This window comes from Mirounga angustirostris, unplaced genomic scaffold, assembly GCF_029215605.1.
Source record: "Mirounga angustirostris isolate CCGP_5_RB_7025 unplaced genomic scaffold, mMirAng1.0.hap1 SCAF_14, whole genome shotgun sequence".
In the NCBI taxonomy this organism is placed as follows: domain Eukaryota; kingdom Metazoa; phylum Chordata; class Mammalia; order Carnivora; family Phocidae; genus Mirounga; species Mirounga angustirostris.
This window is the reverse complement of record NW_026991722.1, coordinates 18,102,060-18,127,872: the sequence shown is the minus strand read 5'-3', so window position 1 is coordinate 18,127,872 and position 25,813 is coordinate 18,102,060. Positions and strand designations below refer to the sequence as shown.

The window sequence follows — 25,813 nt, the reverse complement described above, 5'->3', positions numbered from 1 at the left end:
TGGAATTTTAGGGACCAACCTTGAAATTAGCCTGGCCTCAGGAGCATGGTATTGAAAAGACTGAGTTACAAGTTAGCGAAACTAGATTATGGAGGGCCTAGAACCTCAAGCCAAGGAGTTCAAGATTTTTCTTAGAAGCCCTAGGACCCACTGAGGTTTTTAAGCAGGTTAACCATGAAATAAAGTTAGTGCTTTTGAAAGATGACTCTGGCAGTGATGCATTAAATAGAGGGGAGAGAAGGTTTGTCTTCTTCCCCTGTGCCTTGGCAACTCTTCTCTGTTCTCACACTCCCAACCCTCCTGCCTGTGCACTATGAATGTGCAGAACCCTGACCTCAGAACAGTAGATGTGTCCACATTCTGAAGTCCTGCACTCCAGCCATTGGACACTGATCATGGGAGTCACTCAAACGTACTCTTTGACGCCTCTACAAATTTTTTGATGTTCTAGCTTCCACTGAATTCATGAGCAGTACTTTTATATGTCTTTGGTTAGCTTCCTTACCTATTGCCCTACAGCTTCTCTTCCGGACGCCAAACTTTACCATTTTTCTTACCATAAGAAGGTTGCCAATTTCCCCAAATTCACAAGATCATTTGCTGAGATGGATTAAGGGTGATGTGTGACTGGGCCTTTAACTGAAACCAGTGACCTGCTGTTAGTTGATCTCATTTTCTTCTCACTTTATTTCTATTTGTGAGAGTCATCTTGGGTCAGAAGAAGCATCTATTGTATATATAATATAGGTGAGATGCAGGGCTGGAGGTTTTTACATTTGCCTGCTCATTTAATCTTCTCGACAACTTTGTGAAGTTGTTACTTTAATAGACCCATTTTCCACACATCGTGCTTACTCAGTCCAGGGTGGCCACAGGGCACATAAGGATGGGGGGACATTATCCATTTGTCACCCTCAGGTGAACACATATATGCATAGTCATTCATTCTCATTCTTTCTGTTGCTCCCCTCCCGCCCTCCCCCCAGCCCCCGGCCTTGGCTTCCCACTAAACTTTTCTCCTCCTGAAGGAACAGAGAAGGGCTGGAAGAGAGGTGGGTGGTGAGGTTGGTAGGATCCTGTTTGTGTAAGTAGAGCTCTGGTTTCCAACTGCAAGTGGTCACAACAGCACAAAGCAACTGTATTTCCCATCCAGGAATTGGATGGGACTCTTCTGGACTCCAGGAGGATGCTCTAACACTTGGCCTGCAGAAGGCAGATCCCATCTCTTAGCAACTCAGAGGCAGTATAGCCACGGGGAGGGCGAATAGGCAGCCAGAACCATGAAGTGCAGCAGGGGCAACATGTTCTCTTTCACTCTGTTTCCCTTGATACGACCTAGCCCTTCAGGGCAGCCACATCATTAACATCCATAGCTGTGGTTCAGATACAACCCTCAGTGCTGTTCCCCAAGCTTGGTCAAGCAGTGTAGTACCTATCCCATTTCTGTTAAGTTGGTCATTTGTACCCACACATACGACTTCCTTCTTGAGCCCAATTTGATCTTTCTGAGGACTTTTTGAATTCCAGTTCTCCCATTTAGTACAATTGCTTTTACAACTTTATATCCACACCAGTTGATAACTGTGCATCCGTGTCTTCATTTAATCACAATTGACATCAAAAAGGACAGAGTTGAAGTCTACATGTTACAACATACCACTTGAGAAACCTCACTCAGGGATGCAATCTAGCCATTCATCCAAAGTCACTGAGTTTAGTCATGTTACCAGTTCATTAATCCAGTTAACCACAATATGGGCAAGCCTCCCTCCCCTTTATTTCCTCCAAAGTTCAGCTGTCCAAGAAGACATCAGACTACTACCTTTGTTCCTCACTCTGGACCTGATTTCTCCATAAAATGCCGACACCATCCCCCTCTAAGGGATGTTCTGGGCAGGTGCAAGAAGACATGAAACAGCACAGGAAAGCTCGATTTCAAACCTAAACCCTGGGTTCCACATCCAGTTCTTTCTCCTCTCTGTCATGCCTTCCAGACATAGGCCGGGCTGTCCAGGAGGTAGACATTCCTGCTCCATGGCTGACTGCTGGGCAGGGAGGCTGCCTGGGGATCTTTTCCAACTCCCAGGATTCTGTGATTTTATTGATCTTAGGAAATTTGATTTAGGTTTGCTCAGAATTGTTTAGTTAACATACCTTTTTTTTTTTTTTTTTAAGATTTTATTTATTTGACAGAGAGACAGATAGCTAGAGAGAGCAGGAGTGGGGAGGAGAGGGAGAAGCAGACTTCCCGCTGAGCAGAGAGCCTGACGCAGGGCTTGATCCCAGGTCACTGAGGCAAAGGCAGACGCTTCACTGACTGAGCCACCTAGGCATCCCTAACATACCATTTTTGTTTCAGCCTTTCAATATTATCAACACCTTTTCATACTGATTTGAGAAATATCATAGAATATCTCAAAAGTTTAATTAGCTTTTGAATTTTTTAAAACTTAAAATATGATCAAAACTTTATAACAATTCTTGAGCAATCTAGGTTAGCACTACTCACATAGTGAGCATTTCCTTTGCGGAATTCTCAATAGTAAAGTTTAATCCCTAAAAGAACCTGGCTAACTACCCCACCTTGCTTTACTGCTGAACATGTCTTTCCAGTCCCTACTGGGTGCCGAGGGACATGTCCACCCATGCATTCTTTCTGTTTCTTGTTCAATATGTGTGTCTTCTGTCAGCTCACATCTTTCTTTTTAGTGGTAAACATCAAAGGAATGCTTCCATCCTCCTCTCTGAGTTCCTGCTTTGTATCTACCCTCAGTTTGGAAAAAGGACTGGAGACAGTTATATTATCAGTCAAAGATTTAAGCAATGTAGTAGTCACCAAGAAATTATAAGCAGAATTTTCTATAACCAGTTTACCTTCTTTTAACAATGATAAGAATGCCTATGTAATGCATACTTATTTTCATCTAAAAGTTAAAATAATGATTCTTAGACTAATTATAGAAATATTTGTAAACATTTTGAGAATTTTTAGTAAACATAATCCAGTTTACACATGAAGCATACAGACTGATTAGAGCAGGACGAATCTAAATATAATTTCATATGGCTATTTAAGTATCAAAATTATGTACTTTTAAGTATCAACATTAGAAACTATAATGGATCTCTTACTGAATAGCAAAATGCTCCTTGTATACAGTTGACATGTGGATCACATGCCACATTTTAATGAAGTCTTACTACTTTTCACAGCAGCCTATATAAAATATACAGGAAGCTTACAAACAGAAGAATATTATCACTTTTATGTTTTAGGGGTGGCAAAGGAATATAACATCACTATTCTATCAGGGTATTCCCACAGTTTGGAAAGATTTATTTCATCATGTACATATTCTTATATTGCCTGGACAATGTCATGCCTATGATCTTTATAGAGAGAAAATAAGTATTCATTAATATAATTTTTGCATCAATACAAAATAACTATTGGCAGAACATAATGAGTAGTAGATTGGTTCTAAAAGTATTGAGCATGGGGTAAATTAACAGTACTGAGAATATTTTAAACTAAAAATAATATTAAAAACTAAAAATAATTTTGCAGTTTTTTCAGTTCTTTTGATAATTATATGGACAGAAGTGAATTTTGCTTCCTTTCAGATACATGTCCTTAAACGAAGCCCTTTTTCTGTGGCCTTATAAACAAATTATTACCTTTAATTTGTTTTTAGCAAAAAATTTGAAAATACCCAGCACAGTCTTATTTCTTGCCTGATTCTGAGCTTTGTGATATGCATTCTGTACTAGTTCTTGATAATTTGTTAACAAGGTGTTTTTAACACTTTGGACAGATGCACGTACTGTTTTCAATCTTCACGGTTAATTATTCGATTTTGTATTTGATGCCAGAACACCCTGACTCCTAATCACTGCTCATTGTTGCAAGTCCATTATATTCTAACTGTTTGAGTGCTCCCATTGACCTTGAACTGACATTATAAGCTGTGTCTAATCTTTTCAGTCTATATTTCTAATGCTTCTTTTCTTTTTTCCTTTTTTTCTGATCCCTGTTTAGCATCACAATGGGGCTGCCTCTTAGCCCTGCAGCTGACTCCGCCCGCTCGGCAAGGCATGCCCTCTCACTCATTGCCACCGCCAGACCACCCGCCTTCATCACAACTATAGCCAAAGAGGTGAGCAGAACCTCTCTGTGTGCTCCATTTTCTCGTTTAGAGGAATTATTAGATATTGTGAGCTGAGGGTCCATATCCACACATAGTCCTTCCAGTTTGCTCTAGAACAATGCAAGTTAATAATTTAGTGCTGAAATGAATACATATGTACCTGTGTGCATGTACCCTGAATTCCACAGCAATGCATTCATGACTTATGCTTTTGTATTCATTTCTGTTCTCAAAGTTAACTCACTTGCAAATATTTGAAATTAATTTTCCAATCTGAAATATAGTAGGCTTATTCAAATTAAAATATACTAAAGATACTCACATTTTATAAATGTGAATATCTGCCTGTAATCAACACTGAACTTATTTAACACTGGCTCTTCAACTGTAAACAAAAATGTAAGTCATAAACTTGCTAATTGTTTTTCCTATTGCATGTCACAGATAAAGACTTGAATTCCAATTGATTCCCACGTTCTTTGTGTTCTAACTAATTGCCCACATCTAACTGAAAAACTAGTAAAGAACAATGAACCAATTATAGGATCTTTCCTGTAGGTCTTAGTAGTGGGAGAGAAAGGGAAGGATGATAAGCTCCTACATTTTTTTTTAAAGGTTTATTCCGTTTCAGCATGAATAATGTGCAGACTTGGGTGTCCGTGGGGTATGAGCTCTGTCTGAGTTGTTTTTCCTGTAGCTATGATGAATTTTTAAAATACTAAATAAATACCTCTGAGTCTGCCCTGATAACCTGAAACCTACTGGGCCCATGTCTGCCCCAAAGCCATCCTTAATAGGCATGCAGCAAATATCTGTGATGTGAAGGTAGTTAGAAGGGAGGAAGGAAGGTTTTAATAGCAGATTGTATGGGTTAATATGAGGTGGTGGGACTTTGAAATTCATACCTAAAATAAATCTGTAGAGTAAGGGGAAGTGTTTTTCTGATAGTGCATAGTGTTACAGTGAGGTTACAGTGTATTTAAAATACGTATATGTATGTTATATATCTATAATTTATAGATATTATATATTTATATGAAGAGTATATATATAAATGAACAGATTTATTAGCCATGGAATTTCTTATCAGTTGAATATGCATTGATAGTAATATTGAATATATTGAATAAACCTTACGTATACCTGACCACATATACAGGTCCTATAAATGCCAGCCATAAAACTGCCTCTTTAAAGAGTAAGCAAGTATTTGTGTTAATTGTGTTTTTGAACTTAATTTTCGCCATTTACATATGAATATTTTTAAATGAACTGTTAGAATAGCCATGCTTTGGATTTATTCTACTCCAGCTTTAGGTTAGAAAGGTATTTTTTAAATATTTTAATGTTAATGTTTTACTAATTACCAGTTGATTCCTACATTGTTAGTGTTCTAATATTTCAGTGTAATAGTTCACATTTACTACCTTGTAAAAATGAGTTTTCCACTTCACTTAGAGTTTTAGAGTAAGATCTGAAGTATTTCTCACTGTTATTACTGTCCCCTCCCCTGTCATGCCCACTCCTCCATGGCTGGCCCAGCTCCTATCAGTGTTGTTTCTCCTCTGAATGATTAAGACTTACAGTTTGTACGGGGAAGAAAAATCACAGTGAACTTATATTCTTTACAATGCATATTATTTTTGGAGACACGTTCATTCGCATGATACACCTTCATTATACAGCACCAAGAATGGTGCCTGGGACACAGGAAGTCTTCAATAAGCATCATTTACTATTACTACTTGAGAGCAAGTCTCATGGCTCTTACTTGCTTGGGTATCTCCTAACCGCTGTCCACTTCAGCACCAAATAGACCAAATTCACAAACCTTCATTCTGTCTTTTGAAAAATGTCACTGTAGTGTTAAAGTTTCATATAATACTCAGGAACTTACAGAATTTTATTAGAGAATACTTACTGAGTTTTTATTTTACTAAATGCTTTCTTTTGCAATCAAAAGACCTGACCCACCCCAGGAGATTTGTTTTATTGATTCTCATTTTTTCCCCTCTTGTGTTAACAAGTGAAAAATAAACCAGTGGCTAGAAATGCAAAACTGAATCGAGTGTCAGCCGTATCTACAGCATGGGAATGTCTTCACAGGTACACAGACATACAGCTCTTGCAGCAAATACCCAGTCCCAACAGAACATGCACACGACAACTCTTGCACGAGCTAAAGGGGAAATTCTGAGAGTCATTGAGATTCTTATTGAAAAAATGCCCACAGATGTTGTGGATCTTCTCGTGGAGGTAAGAATATCCTGCTATTAAATGTTACAGCAACAATCTAAATTAAATATGTCTGCGTAGTAATACGAATCAGCATTTTAATGTCCAAAGAAATAAAAGAAAAAGAATTAAAAGAATTATCTACAGGAAAGAGAGAGAGATAATTAAATGAATTAACTTTTGTACCATTTCTAGGGTCCTTATTTAAATTTCATTAAAGATCAAAATGATCACTGTGTACACTTACCATTCATAGGGAAGTGGTCTGTACTGGAATAATTGTTAAAGGGTATGTTCTCTTTAATGTTTTTCATTATAAGTAAAACAAAGGATGTAGGGTGCTTGAATAAAAGCTCCCTATATTGTTCATAAATATGAACTGCCTTTGAAGTCAACAAGTCTCGTTTCTTTATTTTACTGCTCTTCTGTTTTTCACAGATAAGGAAGAGGATTAAAGTAACTATACTGTAGCTTTAGTAAATATACTATAGTTTTAAAGTAAATATTGCAGTCAAACTATCTAGAATTTTCATGCAGCTGAGGCCTAAGTTAATAATTTGAATTTTGGAAAGTTAAGTATTTGAAATTAATTTTGGATTTGCATCTTTTCTATAAAGGTTATGGACATCATTATGTACTGCCTTGAAGGATCTTTAGTTAAAAAGAAAGGTCTTCAAGAATGTTTCCCAGCCATCTGCAGGTAAAGAAGTCTTCCACAGCATGCAAAATAAATAATTTTTACTAACAAATAATTTTGAAAAATTTTTTAACAGGATGAGTTAGTAGTCTTGCCCAGTTAGAAAACCAGTTCTGAATTAATATCTGCTTACTTTCTGAAAACAATTTAGGCGGCTCATATACAAAGATATATATCAAAAACACAGATATAATAGAACCATTTGAAATTAGGTCCTGATGAGATTTTCTCAAAACTTAAAAAAATGAGTAAGAGATAACATCTGTTGAGTATGTGTGTGTTCTTACATTCATCACTCAAATTATCATTTACATTACAAAAGGAAGAGTTTAGGAAGCTTCTTTCTGACTTAGGAGAAAAGGTATATTTTTCAGCCAGGGGAAACTTTCTACCACATTTTCACTGGTAAATTTTATTTTTACTATAAAGGTAACATTTTTCATTTTGTCCTACTAGTGTAGGTGTTTTCCCTATGAGAAAACTGGCCAAGAGCAGTTAGAACTGACATAAATAATATTGCATATGTTGAACATAACCAATAATTTTAGATGTATATAGCATTTCATTGTTAGGAAATGAAGGTTTTTTGAATGTAGTAGTGTTTATTTTCCCTTGAAAATAGTTTTTGGTTCTTAAAATGTTTATCGCTTGCGTACATTTTGTTAAAAAATTTTTTTACCTCCAAGTGGTCAGTAGAAATAAGACTTAAATCTGTTGAAAATCATTGTTTTTGTAGAAAACAGAACCAACAGTTAGTAATAGTTACTAACATTTTTCTTTTTAAGACACATTCAACGATCTCCTTCTGTTTGTTCAGTTCTGTGTGCATACAGTAGTGAAAAGCTTTATTTTAGACTGTAAGTTTCCTGAGAGAGGTGATGTTATATGACACATCATTACAACTTCTGTATCTCCTGGCATTTGAGCAAGTATTTGCTGAATTAATTGTACTCCATGAGTCTTCCAGTATCTTTTTTCATATTTATAATAGACTTTGTATCGTAACCTCTTCCTTTTGCTGTTGCTGAGTCATGCCACCCAGAAATTAAAACCAAAAGGAAAAGATTGTGCTGGAATATGCATGTGTACAGATGCGTATTTTCTTGGGGTACAAATGAGGTGTGTTAGAATGCAGGCATTTTTAAACATCATGCCACATTAATTCTGGTTTGTGTTCTTTTTGTTAGAAGTTATATGTATAAAATCTTTTCATGCATTCATGCAGTTAACTGATGAGAGTACATCTAGCTGCTATAGTCCCAGTCAGTCGTTCTCTAAGGAAACGCCTATGCGAAAATGGACACTGGGACGTCTCTTTATAGCGGTGATGATCACTGTAGAGCTGAGTGTTAACAAGTGTTACAAAGGATTCCTTATAGCACCAGTCTTGGCGATGTAAAATAAGCCTCCTGAAGTTAACGTGAGGAAATTGTCCAGTTTTTCGAGGGCCTGTCTTTGCCCTTGCCGGAAGCCTGCCTCCCCTGCAAGCAGCACCCTCAGTTCCTTAGGTCACCCTAGTTTGCTGGTGTCCACTTTTGTTTGCTGGTGTTTCTTTGCCAGAGAGTAAGGATTCTGCTGGGATGCTAAGAGGCATGCTCAGTACCAGGTTATTCTGATTTGGCAGAAAGCAATCGTATTTTGTTTATTAATTTAATAACATCTATTGAACACCTACTGTGTGTCAAGTACTAGCTAGGCCCTGGGGATACAATGATGAATAACATGATATCCTCAGGGAGCACACAGGGTCTAGTAGGGTAGGTGATTATTAAGAAAGATAATTCCAGGGTACTATGTTATGTGCCAGAGTAGAATTACATACCAGAGAAAAGATTGGGCAATAAATGGTAGTGCTTAACTCTAGGTAGAGGGGGCTTAGAAAGTTTCACAAAGGAGAAAGTAGAATAATAATAATAATAATAGAATCTTAGATAGTTTCACAAAAGAGAAGGCAGACAAATAATAATCTCCTTTTATTAAAGGAGAAACATGTTTTAATAAGAGTGACTGCCAAGTGGAGAGAAGGATCTGTCCCCCACGAGGGTTTGGGTTGGTGCTGGTAGGAGTGGTGGTGGGTTCTGGGAGAGCCTCACAGAAAAGTTAATGAAGCGAGCTTTGCAGAATGAACCAGTGTGTGCCATCTGGAATTGCAGAAAGAACCACATCAGTAAATGTCTAGAGACATAAAAGTGTATAGTGACTTTGGTGAATTCTCTGTGGTAGTGGCCAGATTGTAGGTTGAGGATAGAAGTCTTAATATGGTGTCAGAGAATGGGGCTTTGAATTCCATACAAGGGAATTTGGCCATTATTCTGTAAGCAATGGCGAATCAGCAGAGTTTAAGCAAAAGCATGTAATTCTTGCGCCAGAACATAGTTGATAAGACCTAATCTTATGAAACTTCAGACTTATAACAAACAGTTGTTAACTATGAAATTATGTTAGATATTATATAGCTGTGGGTATAGAAGCCACATAGGCCTGTTTATGGGAAAGTCAGCCCATAAACATCAAAAGGTGATTAGCAATATAAGGTTGTGGCGTTTGCTAAATATTAGTTGGAACAGGCAATAAGTTATGGAGGACTTCAGAGAACATTAAGCTTAGATGGGGCCTCAGAAGTTTTACTGGTCGATGCCACGCTACCTACTAGCTGAAATGCACAACAACAAAGATATCAACATAGCAACAGAAATTAAGATTTTTTTACTGAATCTCTGCTGTATCTGTGCCATTGTTCTGGGTGCCTTAAAGCACCTGTGAGCCCCCTACCCTATTTATAAATGCTTTTCACTAAATAATGAAACTCCAGTCAAAGTCAATGAAGTGAGTATCTGTGATCCAGTCATGTGGCATTTGTTTTTACAATCTTTATGTAATGTTGTAATCTTTTTTTGTTAATTTTTCTTCTTTTCTTTCCTTTACCCTATTTTATTATTTTATTAATTTTTTCCTTTACCCTATTTTAAAGATGCTATGGGTTTTAGCTTAGGCTAAGCTCTGTAATGTTGCTGTATACCAGTATCCAGTTGTTATGGTTGGTAGATCAGATCATAAAAAGGTGTTAAAAAACTTCATTAAGTATTTTTTAAATGAAATATTCTTTTTAAATGAAGTATTCATTTAATGAAGTATTCATTTAAATGAAATATTAAATGAAGAATGCTCAGGATTTAGATATTCAGAGAATGTTAGTTTCCTGTGGGTCTCCCTATCTTAATAATAATGTGAAAAACCAAAATGTATATAAGAAATGACTTAATAAAGATTTTAAAGTATTTTATATGCGTAGAGACTACAGAATGGCATTATTATTTTCATATATGTAAAAAAAATTGGTTTACTTCCCAAAATATTATATGATTTTTAGTCAATGTTATAAAGGTGGATATTCACATCTAAAGTTGTATTTAATTCAATTAGGAATTAATCTGGTATCCAAAGTCATCGAATATTTAAAAGTCAAAAGTACTCTGACTTGGAGTATACATAAAATTCAGTTTTCTGTGAGTACCAAGACGAAGTAGCATCATTGAATACTGAATAATCCTGAGGTTGAGTCTCTTGGTTTTTTGTTTTGTTTAGTTTTTTAACCTTGACCAGTGGGCTTATGATTCTGATATGCATCTATGTTTTGAATGTTCAGTTCAGGATTTTAAAACTTTAATAAACATTAACATTTTAACATTAAATTGGTAGTTTGTCTAAGCTTTTCTTTATTGTTGGAAATTTGACAGCTATTTCTCAGATTGCATGTTACAGTAAAATTTCCATTTTACTATTGTTACGAAAGTCTTGGGTTTTGACTTAGGCTGATTTCTGTGTGTTGTTATATACCAAGAGTCAATTTTATTCAGGTTTTATTATTTATTCTTTTATCTATTCAGGTTTATTTCACGATTATATGACTCCATATGTAATTTAACGAGTGGTGAATTCATCTACTCAATTATACTGTTAACTGAATTTGTCCTCTGACATCTTTTTTTATTTTTAAAGATTTTATTTATTTGATAGAGAGAGACACAGCGAGAGAGAGAACACAAGCAGGGGGAGTGGAAGAGGGAGAAGCAAATTTCCTGCTGAGCAGGGGGCCCGATGTGGGGCTCGATCCCAGGACCCTGGATTCATGACCTGAGCCGAAAGCAGAAGCTTAATGACTGAGCCACCCAGGCACCCCTGTCCTCTGACATCTTTATTCAAAACATATTTAAAGTTTAAGCTACAAATTGTAAATTCATTGAAAGAAAGAAGGAGTAATACAAAAGTTTGATTTATCTAATTTGGTTTACATAATAGCTTTTCTATCAATTTTTAAAACTTCTTTTAATATCTTCTGCTTGAAAGTAGAAATGCATTAGGACACATGCCAGTAAAATTTGGTAGACATTCTTACTTATCACTGACCAAAGCTCACTTGCTGATATTAAAACCTGAGGTTACAGCAATGCATAAATGCATAATTTGCTGGGGTAAGCTGTAAGTTTGGGTCTAAACTTAGCAGCTAGCATGCAAAGAGGCACAGACCATCAATACCTAAGTCACAGTGTTCATATGGTAGAACAGTTCAAAACAAATATTCCTGTTTATAAGCCTGAGATCAACATGCAGTTGAGAGTCCTCATATAAAAGACATAAAATATGTATGTAGTTTACAGACCTTGTAGTTTTAAGAGGTTTTGTGACTCTCAAGAACGTGTTAGAAGGATGCTCACACAACTAAATATTTAACAAAGTACAGCCAGCACTTATTAGTTGAGAGAACTAAGGACACAGATGAGAAGGTGAAGTTTAAAAACTGGTATTGAGGGCTCACTCCCAGTTAGGCCCTGTGGGGAATAATGATCTCCAAGTGCAGTTCCTAGACCATCTTCAAGAGAATTACCTGATTTCTAGGCTCCACCAGAGAGACACTACCTCAGACTATTATGAAGCCTGGAAAGCTGCATTTAGCAGCCTCCCCTGATGATTCTTAAGTACACTAAAGTTTGAAAATGAGTACTCTAATAATCCGAAACCGAGAAACACAAAACCTGAGTCATTGTTCTTAATGACCATGTTCTGATATATAAAACCTTGGATCCTTGAATGCTTATTTGTTTCCATATTGAATAAGCTTAGAGGAACGCCAAGGAAACAACTGAAGACATTCCTTCACCTCCTCTGTTCCAGTGATGCACTATTAGTTTTTAAAGAGTTGCCCTTAGACTGTATCACAGAATGCCTGCCAAAGATGTTAACTTCAGACTGGTCATTGATTGGCTTTTATTTAAAACTCAGTTGGAAAAAACAGAACACTTAGGAGCTAGTTTAAAAAACACATAGTCCATCCTTCAGCTCAGCTCATGATCTTGGAGTCCTGGGATGCAGCCCCACGTTGGGCTCCCCGCTCAGCAGAGAGTCTGCTTCTCCCTCTCCCTCTGCCCCTCCCCCTGCTTGTGCCCTCTCTCTCATGAATAGATAAAAATCTTTTTTTAAAAATAAATTAAAAAATAAGTCCAAAACCTTTAAAAATAAATAAGTACAAATAAAAAACACATAGTCCATCAAACAAAACAAAACACATGGTCCATTTATTCCTCTACATGTTCAAGTTTATATCCGTAGAGTAAATTACACCATCAGAGAGCGCCTTGTTGGACCATATTGTCTGGTCTCCTTGCAGTTCTGTCCCCAAGTTCCCCTTCAGGACTATGCCTGCGATTTGTGTTGAGGAATCTTCCAGGAGAGTGTCACTGTGTTGTGTTCTATAAGCTTCCTTAAGTCCTTTATGGAGTATGTGAATATATATGTATGTGTGTGTGTATGTGAAATGGACACATATTTAAATCTTATTTCAAAAGCCATGGAAGCAAAAATAATTGTACACAAAATACCAACTATGATTATTTTCTAAAAAATTATTTAGAAGTCCTTACAAGGACTTTAACTGAACTATCCTAGGTCTCCCTGGAGTAGTTTATGTATCTGTAGATATTTATCTATAATATATTTACTGAAAGATACAAAAATCACATGATTTTAACTGCTGTATAAACTTTATAGTCATAGATTTAAATATTTCCTAATACATATTTTAGTTCCAGGGATATTATTAATGTAGAAGTGTCCATTAATAATAGAAGAAAATTACTTAAATTTTAATGCCCTCGAGAGACTGTAGCACATACATCCTTCAAAAAACTGATACACAAGAGTTCTGCCAGATTTTTCATCACTATAACAAATAAGGCTTTATTATTATTTAGGAAATAAGGGGCATTCCTTTTAGAACACAGATATATTAGCAGTAAGATTCTTGAAATATTGATTACTTTTACGTTTATGAATAAGAGTCAGAGGTACAGTCAGGTAACTTGAAGAAATGAATTCCTCCAGATTCTTGCTGGACTCTTTGGCCTTTGCTATGCCTTTGTCAGGCCCCTAGATGGTCTTCAAAGAGGCATCATCTGGCACTCTAGATCATTGTTGTCGGAGGCAGAAGTACAGAGGGCTCTGAGTAATGTACATATAATTGCCTGGGTATAAATAATTCAGCGTCCTTAGTTAAATGTATCCTAGACACTAAGAAAGTAGAACTAACTTTTTTCAAGGAGTGGAAGATACACATCGCTGGAGTTTTCTCAGAATTCCTTTTTCAAAGGTAGTTACTGGGATGCCTGGGTGGCTCAGTCAGTTAAGCGTCTGCCTTGGGTTCAGGTCACCAGGCTCCCAGCCCTGCGGGGAGCCTGCTTCTCCCTCTGCCTGCCGTTCCCCCTGCTTGTGCGTGTGCTCTCTCTCTCTCTCTCTCTCTCTGTCTGGCAATTAAATGAATAAAATCTTAAAGAAAAAAAGTAAAACGTAGTTATCAACTGCTGTGTTGCTGAACTTGGATATCCTTGTGAAGTCCCTCATTTAACAGACCAGTCACCAGTCAACACTGAGCGTACCATGCCTGACTCGGTTTGATTAATTTTCCTCTTTTGGTCACCGTATAAACACGGACTCATTTTACATGACTGTATTTGATGCAGTAGCATAAAAAATCAAAGTGTAAAAATACACAGATGTTACTGAACTAAGAGAAAAGCAGTATAGAACACATATGTATGATATACACTTGTTCTGAAATGAATATAGGTTTCTTATTCATTTTGTAAAAATATTCTTTTGCTAGTCTCAGAATAAAAAATTTAAGCTCTTGTAAGCTACTGCCTATCAAAGCTCAATTAGAAAGGAAGATAAAATACCTCTGGAAATATAATGAAATTATAATGTAATTTTAAATTTTGAGGCTATTTTATTATGTTCTTGTGGACTAGTAGGGACATAATGCATAGCAAATAAAGGATTAGGGATTTAAAAATGAAATTATAAGTTGATGGGAAAGTATGATTATATTTGGAGATATAAAAGTTTTCAGGATTTTTTTTCATAGCAACAGTTAGATACGTATGCCTCTAAATGCAGTTTTTAGTCACTTATGACTCCTCAATTATGCACATTTTAAGTCACTTGAAGGGGCTTTTGTATCCACTTCCTTTATAGCCCCTGTAGCAAGTAGGAGAGGGCTTCTCTGGCCAAAAGCCATGTGCCCCAGAATTCCCAGATAGATCTATTTCATGCATTTTTATTCCCTTAAGTTGAGGCAATTAATTTGACCTATAACTAAGAGTGACTTAATTTTTATGCCTTCTAAAGACTTATCAAATAAATTCACAGATTCAAAAGAAATCCTTTGGTGGGCTCTGTCTCAATTTTTAGTTAAGAAAGTATGAACACTGATGTAGACACTCAAGAACTGAGATTGAATAATGACTTTAGTCCTTAATTTCATCATAATAAATGGCACCAGTTCATTCACTTAAACATGACCTTGCTGCGTTATTTTTATAGAATGGCAAGTTGTAGAATGTTGAATCTGAAAAGGACCTTATGTTACGCATTATGTATTCCTATGCTTCATTTTACAAATGGACAAGTTTAAGAACATTTTTGTGCTGACAGATGACAGTGAAGCCCAGCTCTGCTGAACAGATCTCACACCTGCTCTGTGTTCTGCAGGGGAGAGTCCACGGGCATGGAGGCATCAGGCAACACACAGAGCTGTGTCATCTCGTCAGAGGACGAGAAGGCTCCTGTTGTGTTCCAGGCCTTGGTCTCTTCCTGCTGCATTCTTCATTCCATCCTCTTTCCCCTCCTCTTGGACTGTGCTCTCTAGAGAACCCTGCTATCACATTATCCTCTCTTCTCTCTGACGCCTCGTCCTCTGCCTGGAAGCACATTCTGTTGTCTCTCACTGAGCAACCCTCCCTTCCCTCTATATCTCATCTGTCCGCTTCCTGGCCTCTCGTCTCCCCTTGTCCAGGAAAAGGGGTCTGCACTCTGTCCATTTTGTCACCTGATCTGATCTTTGCTCCCACTATTTTGCTCATATCTCTCTCTCTCCCTCTCCCCACCTGGTTACAATTTTTTGATTGTCCAGTGTTTTTCAGTCTTTAGTGATTCTCAAACTTTTTGGTCTCAGAACTCCTTAAAAATTAAAGACCCAAAAGAGTTATTTGAAATACTAAATGCAGTTCATGTTGATATAAAAACACATTTTTATGGAAAATAACTACTTTGCCAAAACAAAAAAAATACTGAGAAAGTAGCATTGCTTAACATTTTTTCAGATTTCTCTAAGGTCTGGCTTAATAGGAGACAGGTGGATTTTCATATTGGTGCCTGTCTTTAATCTGTTGCCGTGTGTTGTTTTAATTGAGTATGCGGTGAAAAAATCTGGCCTCACATAGATACAGAATTGAAAATAGGAGGAATGTTTCAATAGCCTTTTAAGATAATTTTGCATCTTCTTTAGTAGTTCACCAAAACTCAACGTGTGGTCATGTGGTCATGTTTAAAGGTGAGCCACAGTGTAGACTCTGCAGTCATACTGAACTTTTCATATGGTGTATTTAATCCACTGGTACATCTTGCACTTTGAGTGGGTCTTTCTCCCATGTGTGACTTTGTAACATTATGCATTTGTCTTTGGAAAATATTGGTCCCTGAGTTATGTAGGTTGTCCATATATTGTCACATTGCAACATACAATATCAAAAAATCACTTTTGCTAATATTACTGCTGATCTCATGAAAAAGTCAGTGAGTAGTGGGAAGCCAGAATTCTAATTTGTATCTGAAAGCTTGAATTTTATCATTGGCAACAAGTTCTGTCAGTTGTTTTCCTGGATAGGAATAAAGTAGTTGATTTTCAAGAAAATGTCTGCCAAATACCCAAGTCCAAATAACCACAGTTTGTCTCTGGGGTTATACTTTCAAGTACAAATGGTGTCATGTGGAAAAACAAGCAAACAAACAGAAAACCAGCTAGTTTAGCTTGCACCTTGATCCCACAAGTGTTTTTCCCTGGGAACATCAGATTTCAACATACAAGAGAAGGGCTTTATGTGCACTTCTCATTTTGTCACACTGAATGTTAAAATGACATGTACTCAAGAGTCAGAAGGTAAATAAAGTTAATAATTTTTACTGCCTCGTCAGGGACATTCTTGAGTGAAAATGCCCTGGGGTTTAGTTCTGTTTACCCCCAGCGCGTGGCCGTGAAGACATTAAGGACGGCTGGTGGAGTGCGGTGCAGGGGCCCTGACTGAGGCTAATGCACCAGCAGCTTCACCTGGTCTTGCTCTAACACTGTCAGTGCAAAGTCAACCCAATGAACGGATCAACTCATGTCTCAGTCTCTCACAGAAGTAGTTTTGATCTCACAAAACAGGAGCCTGAGGTCCCCCAAGGCGTCTGCAGATCACCCTTTGAGAACCACTGATGTAGCGGCGTCTTTTGTTGCACTGAAATGTGAAACTTTTTTCTTCTTAATTAAAACTCTTGTACTTTCTGCACCCCTTTAAATCGCCAAGATTGATAGATACATAGATATCATAACCTTTTCTGGGATCCAGTGCCCGGGGAGGAGGTAGGCTAGACTTCAGGAAGACCAGGGATTAGTTTTTCTGAGGCTCAGTGCAAATCCTGAAATCTGTTCTACTTACTTTAAAGGACCCTTTGCTTCTCTAGGGATTCCTGGCTCTCCCCACAGTGCTGTGCCACTGCTCTCGGAAGGGGGCCTCCTTAACCCTGGACTTTCTGGGTTACACATGCCGTGGGATCTGTAATAGCTGGCAGCCAGACTGCCCATCATTTAGGACTCACGTTACAGATGATATTAAATGGGTTAGGCCTGTATTCTTCAAATCCCAATCTCAAATTCACTGTGCTGAGGGCACCTCGGTCTTTTTTCTGCTCCTTGAATAGAGCCATGCTTATTTCTCCTCAGGACTTTGGTTCCCGCTAGTCTCTCTGCCAGTAACAGTCCTCCTCAAGATCTTGCCATGGCCTGTCTGGTCTCCCCCTTCACGTCCACTCCCCCGACCTCCCCATCTCGCACAGCCTCCCCACCACCACTGTCACATGGCCATTTTATCTTCATAGGGCTGATGTCATCTGAAGTCACTTTGTTGATATCTGTACTTCCTCCTTAGGTGCATAAGAGCAGGGACCCTGTCTGGTTGCTTTCCTGTTATGTTCCCAGCACCGCTAGCTGTTGAAAGAATGCACTCGAAGACCCTGTACCTGCAGCGAGGCTTCAAAGGATCTGCTGCTGGGACAAAGGGACAGGACAGGCACACCCAGGCCTCTCCTTCACCCTCTCTCACCTCTGCCACCCAAGTCTCCCCTTCTCTCTTTCTCAGCTACCTCTTCCCAATCCTAAATTGCATCTCATCCCATTGATTCCAAAGTTATCCTGTAGTCTCTTCTTGGCAGCCTAAGCTCTTACTAAGTATTTAGCTTGCTTTTATTTCATTGAAACCAGATTCTCAAAGGTATAGAATATATCTGAAATCTTAAGATGTATATTCTGTACACACACACACCCCCACACACATAGACACACACACACACACCATATAGAGAGAGAGAGAGAGAGAGAGAAAATGAGAGAGTGAGTCTACTTTCTCAAAGATAGGAGACTCTAAGTCAACAATTCTCAACCCTCTTGGTCTCAGGACCCCTTTATACTTAAAAATTATTGAGGGCCCCAAAGAATTTTTTTTAAAGATTTATTTATTTATTTGAGAGAGAGCATGAGCGGGAGGAGCAGAGGGAGGGGGAGAGAGAATCTAAAGCAGACTCTGTGCTGAGCACGGAGCCTGACACGGGGCTGGATCCCACAACCCTGAGATCATGACCTGAGCCGAAACCAAGAGTCGGACACTTAACCAACTGTGCCACCCAAGGACCCTGAGGACCCCAAAGAATTTTTATGTGGGTTATAACTATCAATATTTGCCATATTAGAAATTAATTGCTTCTTGGCCTTTTGGCTAAGATCAAATGTAAAATTAAGAAATTTAAAAGTAAGCCATTAAATGTTCACATATATAATATTTTAATGAAAAGTTATATTTTCCAAAACAAAGCAAATTAGAAGAAGGCATTGTTATATGTTTTTTCTCATCTACCATGTCTGCAGTAGAAGTTTGCCAGATTCTCATATTTGCTTCTGGTTGTGACAGCTCACATTATAAAGCATCTGGACATCAGCTACACGCCTATGAGAAAATGAGAGTGAAAAGGGAAAATAGCATCGTAGTGTTCCTACCAAAGCGGGTCTGACGCAGAGCGTGCTTTAGCTTTAAGAACTGTTCTGAGCGTGACTGGAGGACCGCTGCAGTGGCACCTGAGTTCTGGAGGGGCGGGGGGGGCTCCTGCCTCTGCCACACCCAGCTGGGCAGCCTTGGCCATGTCGGTAGGCTTCTGTTTCCTCTGTAAAATGAGGGGCTTTCCAGTGCCTAATAACCTGCTGCAAGACAGAGCTCGAAAATGTTAAAATCTTTCCTCATTACTGATTTATTAATATATGATTACCAATCATTCTATCTCATAAGTTCTGAAACATGTTTATAACATATGCTCCTAATATTGGAACGCTGCAGCTTCTTTAATGTTTTCCCTAAAATTCTTTGAAGTAATCAAATCTGAACCTACACTAGAATATTTAATGAACAAGGCTCAATTAATATGAAAAGTAAGTTTAAAAAAATTTTTTTTAAGATTTTATTTATTTATTTGACAGAGAGAGAGAAGGCGAGAGAGCGAACACAAGCAGGGGGAGTGGGAGAGGGAGAAGCAGGCTTCCCGCCGAGCAGGGAGCTGGACGTGGGGCTCAATCCCAGGACTGTGGGATCATGACCTGAGTCGAAGGCAGATGCCCAACGACTGAGCCACCCAGGCGCCCCAAGTTAAAGGTTTTTAAAAGAAAACACAGAGAGTACCTATCTTATTATACTATTTTTTTTTAACCTATTGAAGTTTCATGGAAAAAGTCAATTAGGTAGAAATCAGAGTATAGTTTTAATATAGTATCACCGTTGTGCTTTTAAATGCATATTACTTGGGCTCAGGTCATGATCCTGGAGTCCTGGGATCGAGTGCCACATTGGGCTGCCTGCTCAGCAGGGAGTTTGCCTCTCCCTCTGACCCTCCCCCCTCTCATGCTCTCTCTCAAATAAATAAAATCTTTAAAAATAAATAAATAAATAAAATAAAAGCATATTATTTTGGTAATGAAATGTTATTCAGCACTAAAAAAAATAAGCCATCAAACCTTGCAAGACATGAAGGAAACTTAAATGCTTATTACTGAGTGAAAGAAGCCAATCTGAAAAGGCTTACATACTGTTTGATTCCAACTATATGACATTCTGGAAAAGGCAAAGCTGTGGAGTCAATAAAAAGATCAGTGGTTACCACAGGACTTAGTGGGGAAGAGAGGATGAATAGGTGGAGCACAGAGGATTTCTAGGGCAGAGAAACTATTCTGTATGATATTATAGTGGTGAATGAGTCGTTATACATTTGTCCAAACCGGTAGAATGTACAACACTGAGAGTGAATCCTAATGTAATCTACAGACTCTGGGTGATAATAACGTATCAGTGTAAGTTCATCAGTTGTAACAAGTATACCACACTTGAGAGGTAGCTGTTGATAATAGAGGAGTCTGTGCATGTTGGGGGCCAGGAATATTTGGGAAAACTCTATACTTCTCAGTTTTGCTGTGAACCTAAAACTGCTCTAAAAAGTAAAGTCCATTTTTGGGGTTCCTGGGTGGCTCAGTTGGTTAAGCGTCAGACTCTTAATTTTGGCTCCGGTCATGATCTCAGGGTCCTTGGATTGAGCCCAGTGTTGCAGGGGGCACATCCAGCTCCCTGTTCAGTAGGGAGTCTGCTTCTCTCCCTCCTCTTCTTCCTCTGCCCTTCCTTTCTCGCTCACACGTACTTTCTCTCTCTCTTTCTCAAAACAAATAAATAAAATCTTTAAAAAAAAAAGTAAAGTCCATTTTTAAAAAATATATAATCTATTCATTATAAAAAGTCAAGAAATCAATATGAACTTAAGTAATGTGTAATGGTGAGCATTCAGTATTTTTGATGACAGCGTATCATTCTCAATCACTCAGTGATGAGAAATTTTAATTAGTCACTCTATTATGGTTTATACCATCCGATTATTTTAAATAACGCTAGTGTTTATTTTTAGAATTGAAAATTGTATGAGAATATTTTAATTGGCTGGGTTTTGCCATATAAATGATAAATCACAGTACCCAATTCTAAAATTAGAAAAAAATACGTCACTGAAGAAATAAGATTTATAAATGGAGTTTAGGTGATTTAACAAAGTAAAATAATTTTTAAGCAGCCGTGTGGCTTTTCTTGATTAAAATTTTCTGCAAGTATTTTAGAATGTATTCCCTTATTCAGTGGACATGTAATGTGTGTCTGCTGTGTGTATGGTGCAGTGCTTGGCTAGCATGGACTTCTCAGCTACATCTGGTCACTCAGGCATCGCACTGTTCTGCTTCAAAAGCCGTAATTTGGCTTGGCAGAGACAGAATGGTAAATCAGAGAAATGTTGCAAGCTATGATAAAAGGGTCTCCAGGACGCATGGAAGAGTCCCAGGTGGTATGATGGGAAGGACATAAAGAAGGGACCAGGTAATAGTATAGAGGAGGAAAAAGAATTGGTGATGTTTTAGCTGAATTTAAAAAGATGAGTAGATGTTTATGAGGCAGACAAATCCTTCTGCCTCCAAAATCTGAGCTATTTCCATATGTAGAATTGGCTGTCACTGAATGAAATATTATGTTAAATGTGATTGTGAATCTCTTACTACTAAGTCGGTGATCACTTTGCAAAAATTATAGTGTATATTCTTTTACATTGCGTATTTCATTGCCAGGAATGAAGAAGTTCTCAGCCTATGCATAGACCTGAACAATATATTCAATGGCTCAAATACTTGGACTTCTTAGTAGATACTAAAAAGACAGTAGTAATGGCAAGGAGGAAGGGTTAAAGTGCTCAGGGTATAAATTTCTCTAACTTACTGTAAATGGATTAGTAGTTTTGGCATTGAGATTTAAAATGTTTTTATGCTTTTGCTGAATTTAACTGACTCAGCTGACCTTTCTTGGGAACATCTTAGTATGATTTTTATGTAGAAAATGTACTTTATGTTGAAACATGTTTATTCACTCATGTCCTCTAAATGTAATTATTGTTTACCAACAGTTGTTTCCATTAAAAGATACTAGAACTGTGACATACCATACAGCCATTAAAAAGATTGAGGTCAATCCATTTCTACTGATATGGGAAGGTGGCAGTAGAAGAGAAACTTAGAAATTCGCAAAGTTTCAAAAGAGCATGTAAAATAAAATCATTTTTGAAGAAGAAAACTATATGTAAGCATTGATATTCATGCTTGTATGTGTATGCATATGAAGAGGGAAAAAAATCTGGAAAGGACATACTCCAAAGTATTTCTCATGATTACCTGGGGTGCTGAAAGGGATTGGTAGTAAAAGGTAACTTTCCTTTCTTAACTGTTTATTTTTCTGTATTTTCTGTGTTTCTTTTTTACAATGAGTGTGTATTTCTTTTAAATTGGATATATATTAGAAAATTCGAATAAATTAATCATTGGGAAAACATTAAAGCTATAACATAGATAAGATACCAAGAAAAAGGTAAAATAAGTAAACTTTTGAGCTGAATGGAAAAAAAATCTAGACAAAAGAGTTAAAAGTCTGTATTTTCAGAGCCAGTTTACCTTTTCTTAAACTTTGTTATTATGTAGACAGACTGATTGATTCTGCTTTTCAAGTGAAAAGCTGATTCAGCTCTGTTCACCCTAAATGGGCACTTAAAATCCAGTTAGGAAATGAACACCATCTACTTTAGAACAGGGCATGAGCTCATTTTTTAAAAAACTTCTCCAAACCTGTGGTTTTTTTCTTATCCCATATGGTGATAACAGTAATAGGATGTAAAACAACTTCTGTCCTAACTTCCAGGAAAATCCTTAAATTGGTTACCATTTTATAGTTTACTTTCTATAATAAATAATTACAGATGTTACTCCTGTACTCAGGTCAGAAGTCACTCTAAAAACATTTTCATCCATTTCCCTACTCCTAAAAACTCTACGACAGATTGCTGTCTTTCAATGATTCTTCATAAAACAAAACAAAACTCTGAAGCTTGCAGGAGTATTCCATTTCACTGTATAACAGAAAGAATATTTACTTTTCAGACTCTTTGAAATGATATAGTTTCAAACCAAAATCCATATTATTGGTATTAGCAACTTTAAGCTGAAATTAAAATAATTTGCAATTATTATCAGGTTATATTTGCAAATCACAAGTATTTAAGAAATACATTTAAAATATCTGGGGGCATAAATTATTTCCCTTATTTATTAGCATGTTAAAAGTCAGCACTTAGTTGCCCTAGGAAAATAGCACATTAACCACATCTAATTGATTCTTTCTGTAGCATATCTTTGGAGGTACAGCTCATACTGGTAATGGTGAAGGTGATAACTGCTAAAGTGTGCATGTGCTCATGACGGGAAGGGTTTGTCGTGTGCCAGGCACTGTTCTGAGTACTTTGCATGTATTAGCTCATTTAAACCTCACAACAACCGTAACAGGTACTCTTACTGTTCCTGCTTTCATATAAGGAAACCAAGGCATGGGCAGGTGACTTGCCCCAGGTCACAGTTACTCAGTGGCAGAGCCAGGGGATAAGAACTCTTTCCCAGCCACCATACAATACGTCCTTAACATGCACGGTATTTTCCTTGCAGAAATTCTGCTCCCTGTACAACCAAGGAAGTGTTTCCAGTTCTCCTTTTAACACCATGGCTACAGTGTGCCCATAACAAGTTCTTCCGGAAGGGAAGTAATTCACCTGTTAAATATTTAACAGTGTTATTCAGGAGATATCTATTGACTCTTGAAAGTGTACAAGAGGCTGAACAGGAAGGAGGTGATGAATTTCAAACGAAATTCACCAGTATCCATCACCATCCCAGAATGAGGGATTTTTCCTTTTTGTCTTTTGAACTGGTGCCCTCCACTAGAAAGAAGCACTTCTAGAAAACATTTCCCCACCCTTTACTGCTCGCACCCCCAAAAACTAAAACAGGTCCCCTTGAACTGGTGCCTTCGCCAAAGCCACTTTTCACACCTTGCAAACACATGAGCAGCCCAGAGACCTGGAGTTCTGAGGATAGTGTAGGAGCACTTTCTATAAAGTACTTCCTGATTTACAGAGCGCCCACCCTTGATTGCCATGGTGCATCTGTGAGAGCTGACAGCCAGTGCTTTGGAAAACCTCCTCATTTTCCTAGCCCTCACGTGGTGGCCCTTGGAAGAGCTCTTTGGCATCTCATATGGGCCAGCATAGGGCTTGGGGCAGGCCTGTTGTCAGTGGTACCTTCTGTGGTCAGTGTTTTCTGTGCATTGCTCCACTACAGAAGGCCTGTGAATTCTTTCGCACAGAACAGGTTTGCCTGTGTTTAGGGCTCCAGTCTTTTTTGTGGGTTATTGGGAATATGTTGTGGATGTTGAGGAGCCTCAGCCCTCATCTAGAATGTACGATGAGTACAGAGATGCAGAGTGTTGATTAGTTTTTAAATAATTTTTGTTTATATTAATAAAAAACATTCATGCATATCCAGCAGAGTGTAACTGAATGAATCAATCTCAAAAGTTATTTCATGCAAATTAAAATAAAAATGTGATAACCATTATTTCTCTTGTGTTGGTGAAAAAGAAAGTTTGGTAGTACCAACTGGGAGCACTCTTTTACTTTTAGTGGGAATTGAAGGTAAACTGGCATTGCCTATCAAATTAAAATGTATGTATACTTTAATCCAGAATCTCGCTTTGGGGATTCTATCCTACAGAAACAGTCACCTATATATATAAGGATCCATATACAGTGTAACTTAACTGTCAGGAAGGGAATAGTTAAATAAAGGACTATACATACACAGGAGTACAATTCAGGGATGAGAAAGAATGACATGGGATCTTGTATACTGACATGGGGCGACATTCCATGAAGTGTTGAGAGAAGGAAAGAAAGTTGCAGAATAATATGTGTAACACAATACCATTTGTGTAATCAAAATTAGAAAAACCTCTCAGAAGTTCCATCAAATTGTTAACAGTAGTTAATCCTTGGTGAAAGTGGGGGTGTGAGAGAGAGGACGTACTTTTTACTGTATACATATTGGCGGTTTTGAGTTTTTACAAGTACATATTGCCTTGAGAGCTTTTTAACAAAAAGAGTCAAAAGTTTGTGAACCATTTTAAATCAACATCAAGAATTTCTAAAAGCCACTCGATAATCCTAATATCTCAGTGGCTTATGAAAATACGTGTGCCAAGTTCTTGGGGCAGTGTGCCTTCTACACAGTCAGTACTCAGTGAACATTAGCTGCAAGTAGTGCAAGGAATTGTAAATAGTCCTGAATTGTAAATGGTTATATTCCACACATTCTCTTCGACATCCTTAGATTTTAGATGGTTTCATGTTAACCTGGAGATTAATTTTGGATTATTGAAGAGTGTTTCTTGTTGCTTTTTAATGCTCAAGGACATGATAAACAGTAGTAACTTAACATCCTGAGATCAATGGAGAGTACCCAAGTCATAGTTAAGAAAGTGATTTTACGGGTTCCTCCCAAATCACACTTTTGCCGAGAGTTGGATGTTTCCTTTTCCTGTGTGTTTCCAAATTGACTTTTAAATTTCACATCAGTGTTCTCTTATTTGAAGGCCATTTTTAATAAAGATAAAAAGGTCATCAATTTAAAGGAGACTATAAATAGAGAGTACCAAAATTATTTAGAGACTCAGGCACTGGGTGCTTGGCAAACTCGTGAGCAAAGTGGTTTGCTCCAGGATCCTGCACTCAGTTCACATTTGTGTTTCACACCCATTGTGGAGTGGATGACACCCCATTGTGACTTAGTTCTGAAAAATTGAAGTCACAGATATGGCCTTGGAGAAATCATCTATTCCAGTGTTTACTGATGATTGATAAGTTATTTCTTTTAATTATGTTTTGTGTGATAATACCATGTTCATTGACATTTATGTATGGTGTTATATCTGGCAGATTCTTAGCATAATTTTTTTTTCCATAACAACACTTATATCAAAAATACATATTTTCTTATATACATCATTATTTAGACTATATTTGCCTTCTTGAATTTCAGATCAGGTAATCTTTTCTAGTTCCCTAAGGTATAATTAAATAGTTTCCATTATGAAACTATCAGCTGCATGCTAACATACCCAGGTCACAGGGACCTTTACAGATAATT

The 25,813-nt window shown here is 37.5% G+C and overlaps 1 protein-coding gene across 2 annotated transcripts in view; it reads left to right on the top strand.

The window, feature by feature from the left end:
- WDR7 (WD repeat domain 7) overlaps positions 1-25,813 on the top strand; it is a 359,672-nt gene that overhangs the window by 260,543 nt on the left and 73,316 nt on the right. For both annotated transcript variants that reach the window (XM_045886644.3, XM_045886643.3), the window contains 3 exons: positions 4,040-4,157; positions 6,255-6,404; positions 7,001-7,083. In XM_045886644.3, coding sequence (XP_045742600.1) covers positions 4,040-4,157; positions 6,255-6,404; positions 7,001-7,083 — 351 coding nt within the window. The remainder of the gene's footprint in view (positions 1-4,039; positions 4,158-6,254; positions 6,405-7,000; positions 7,084-25,813) is intronic.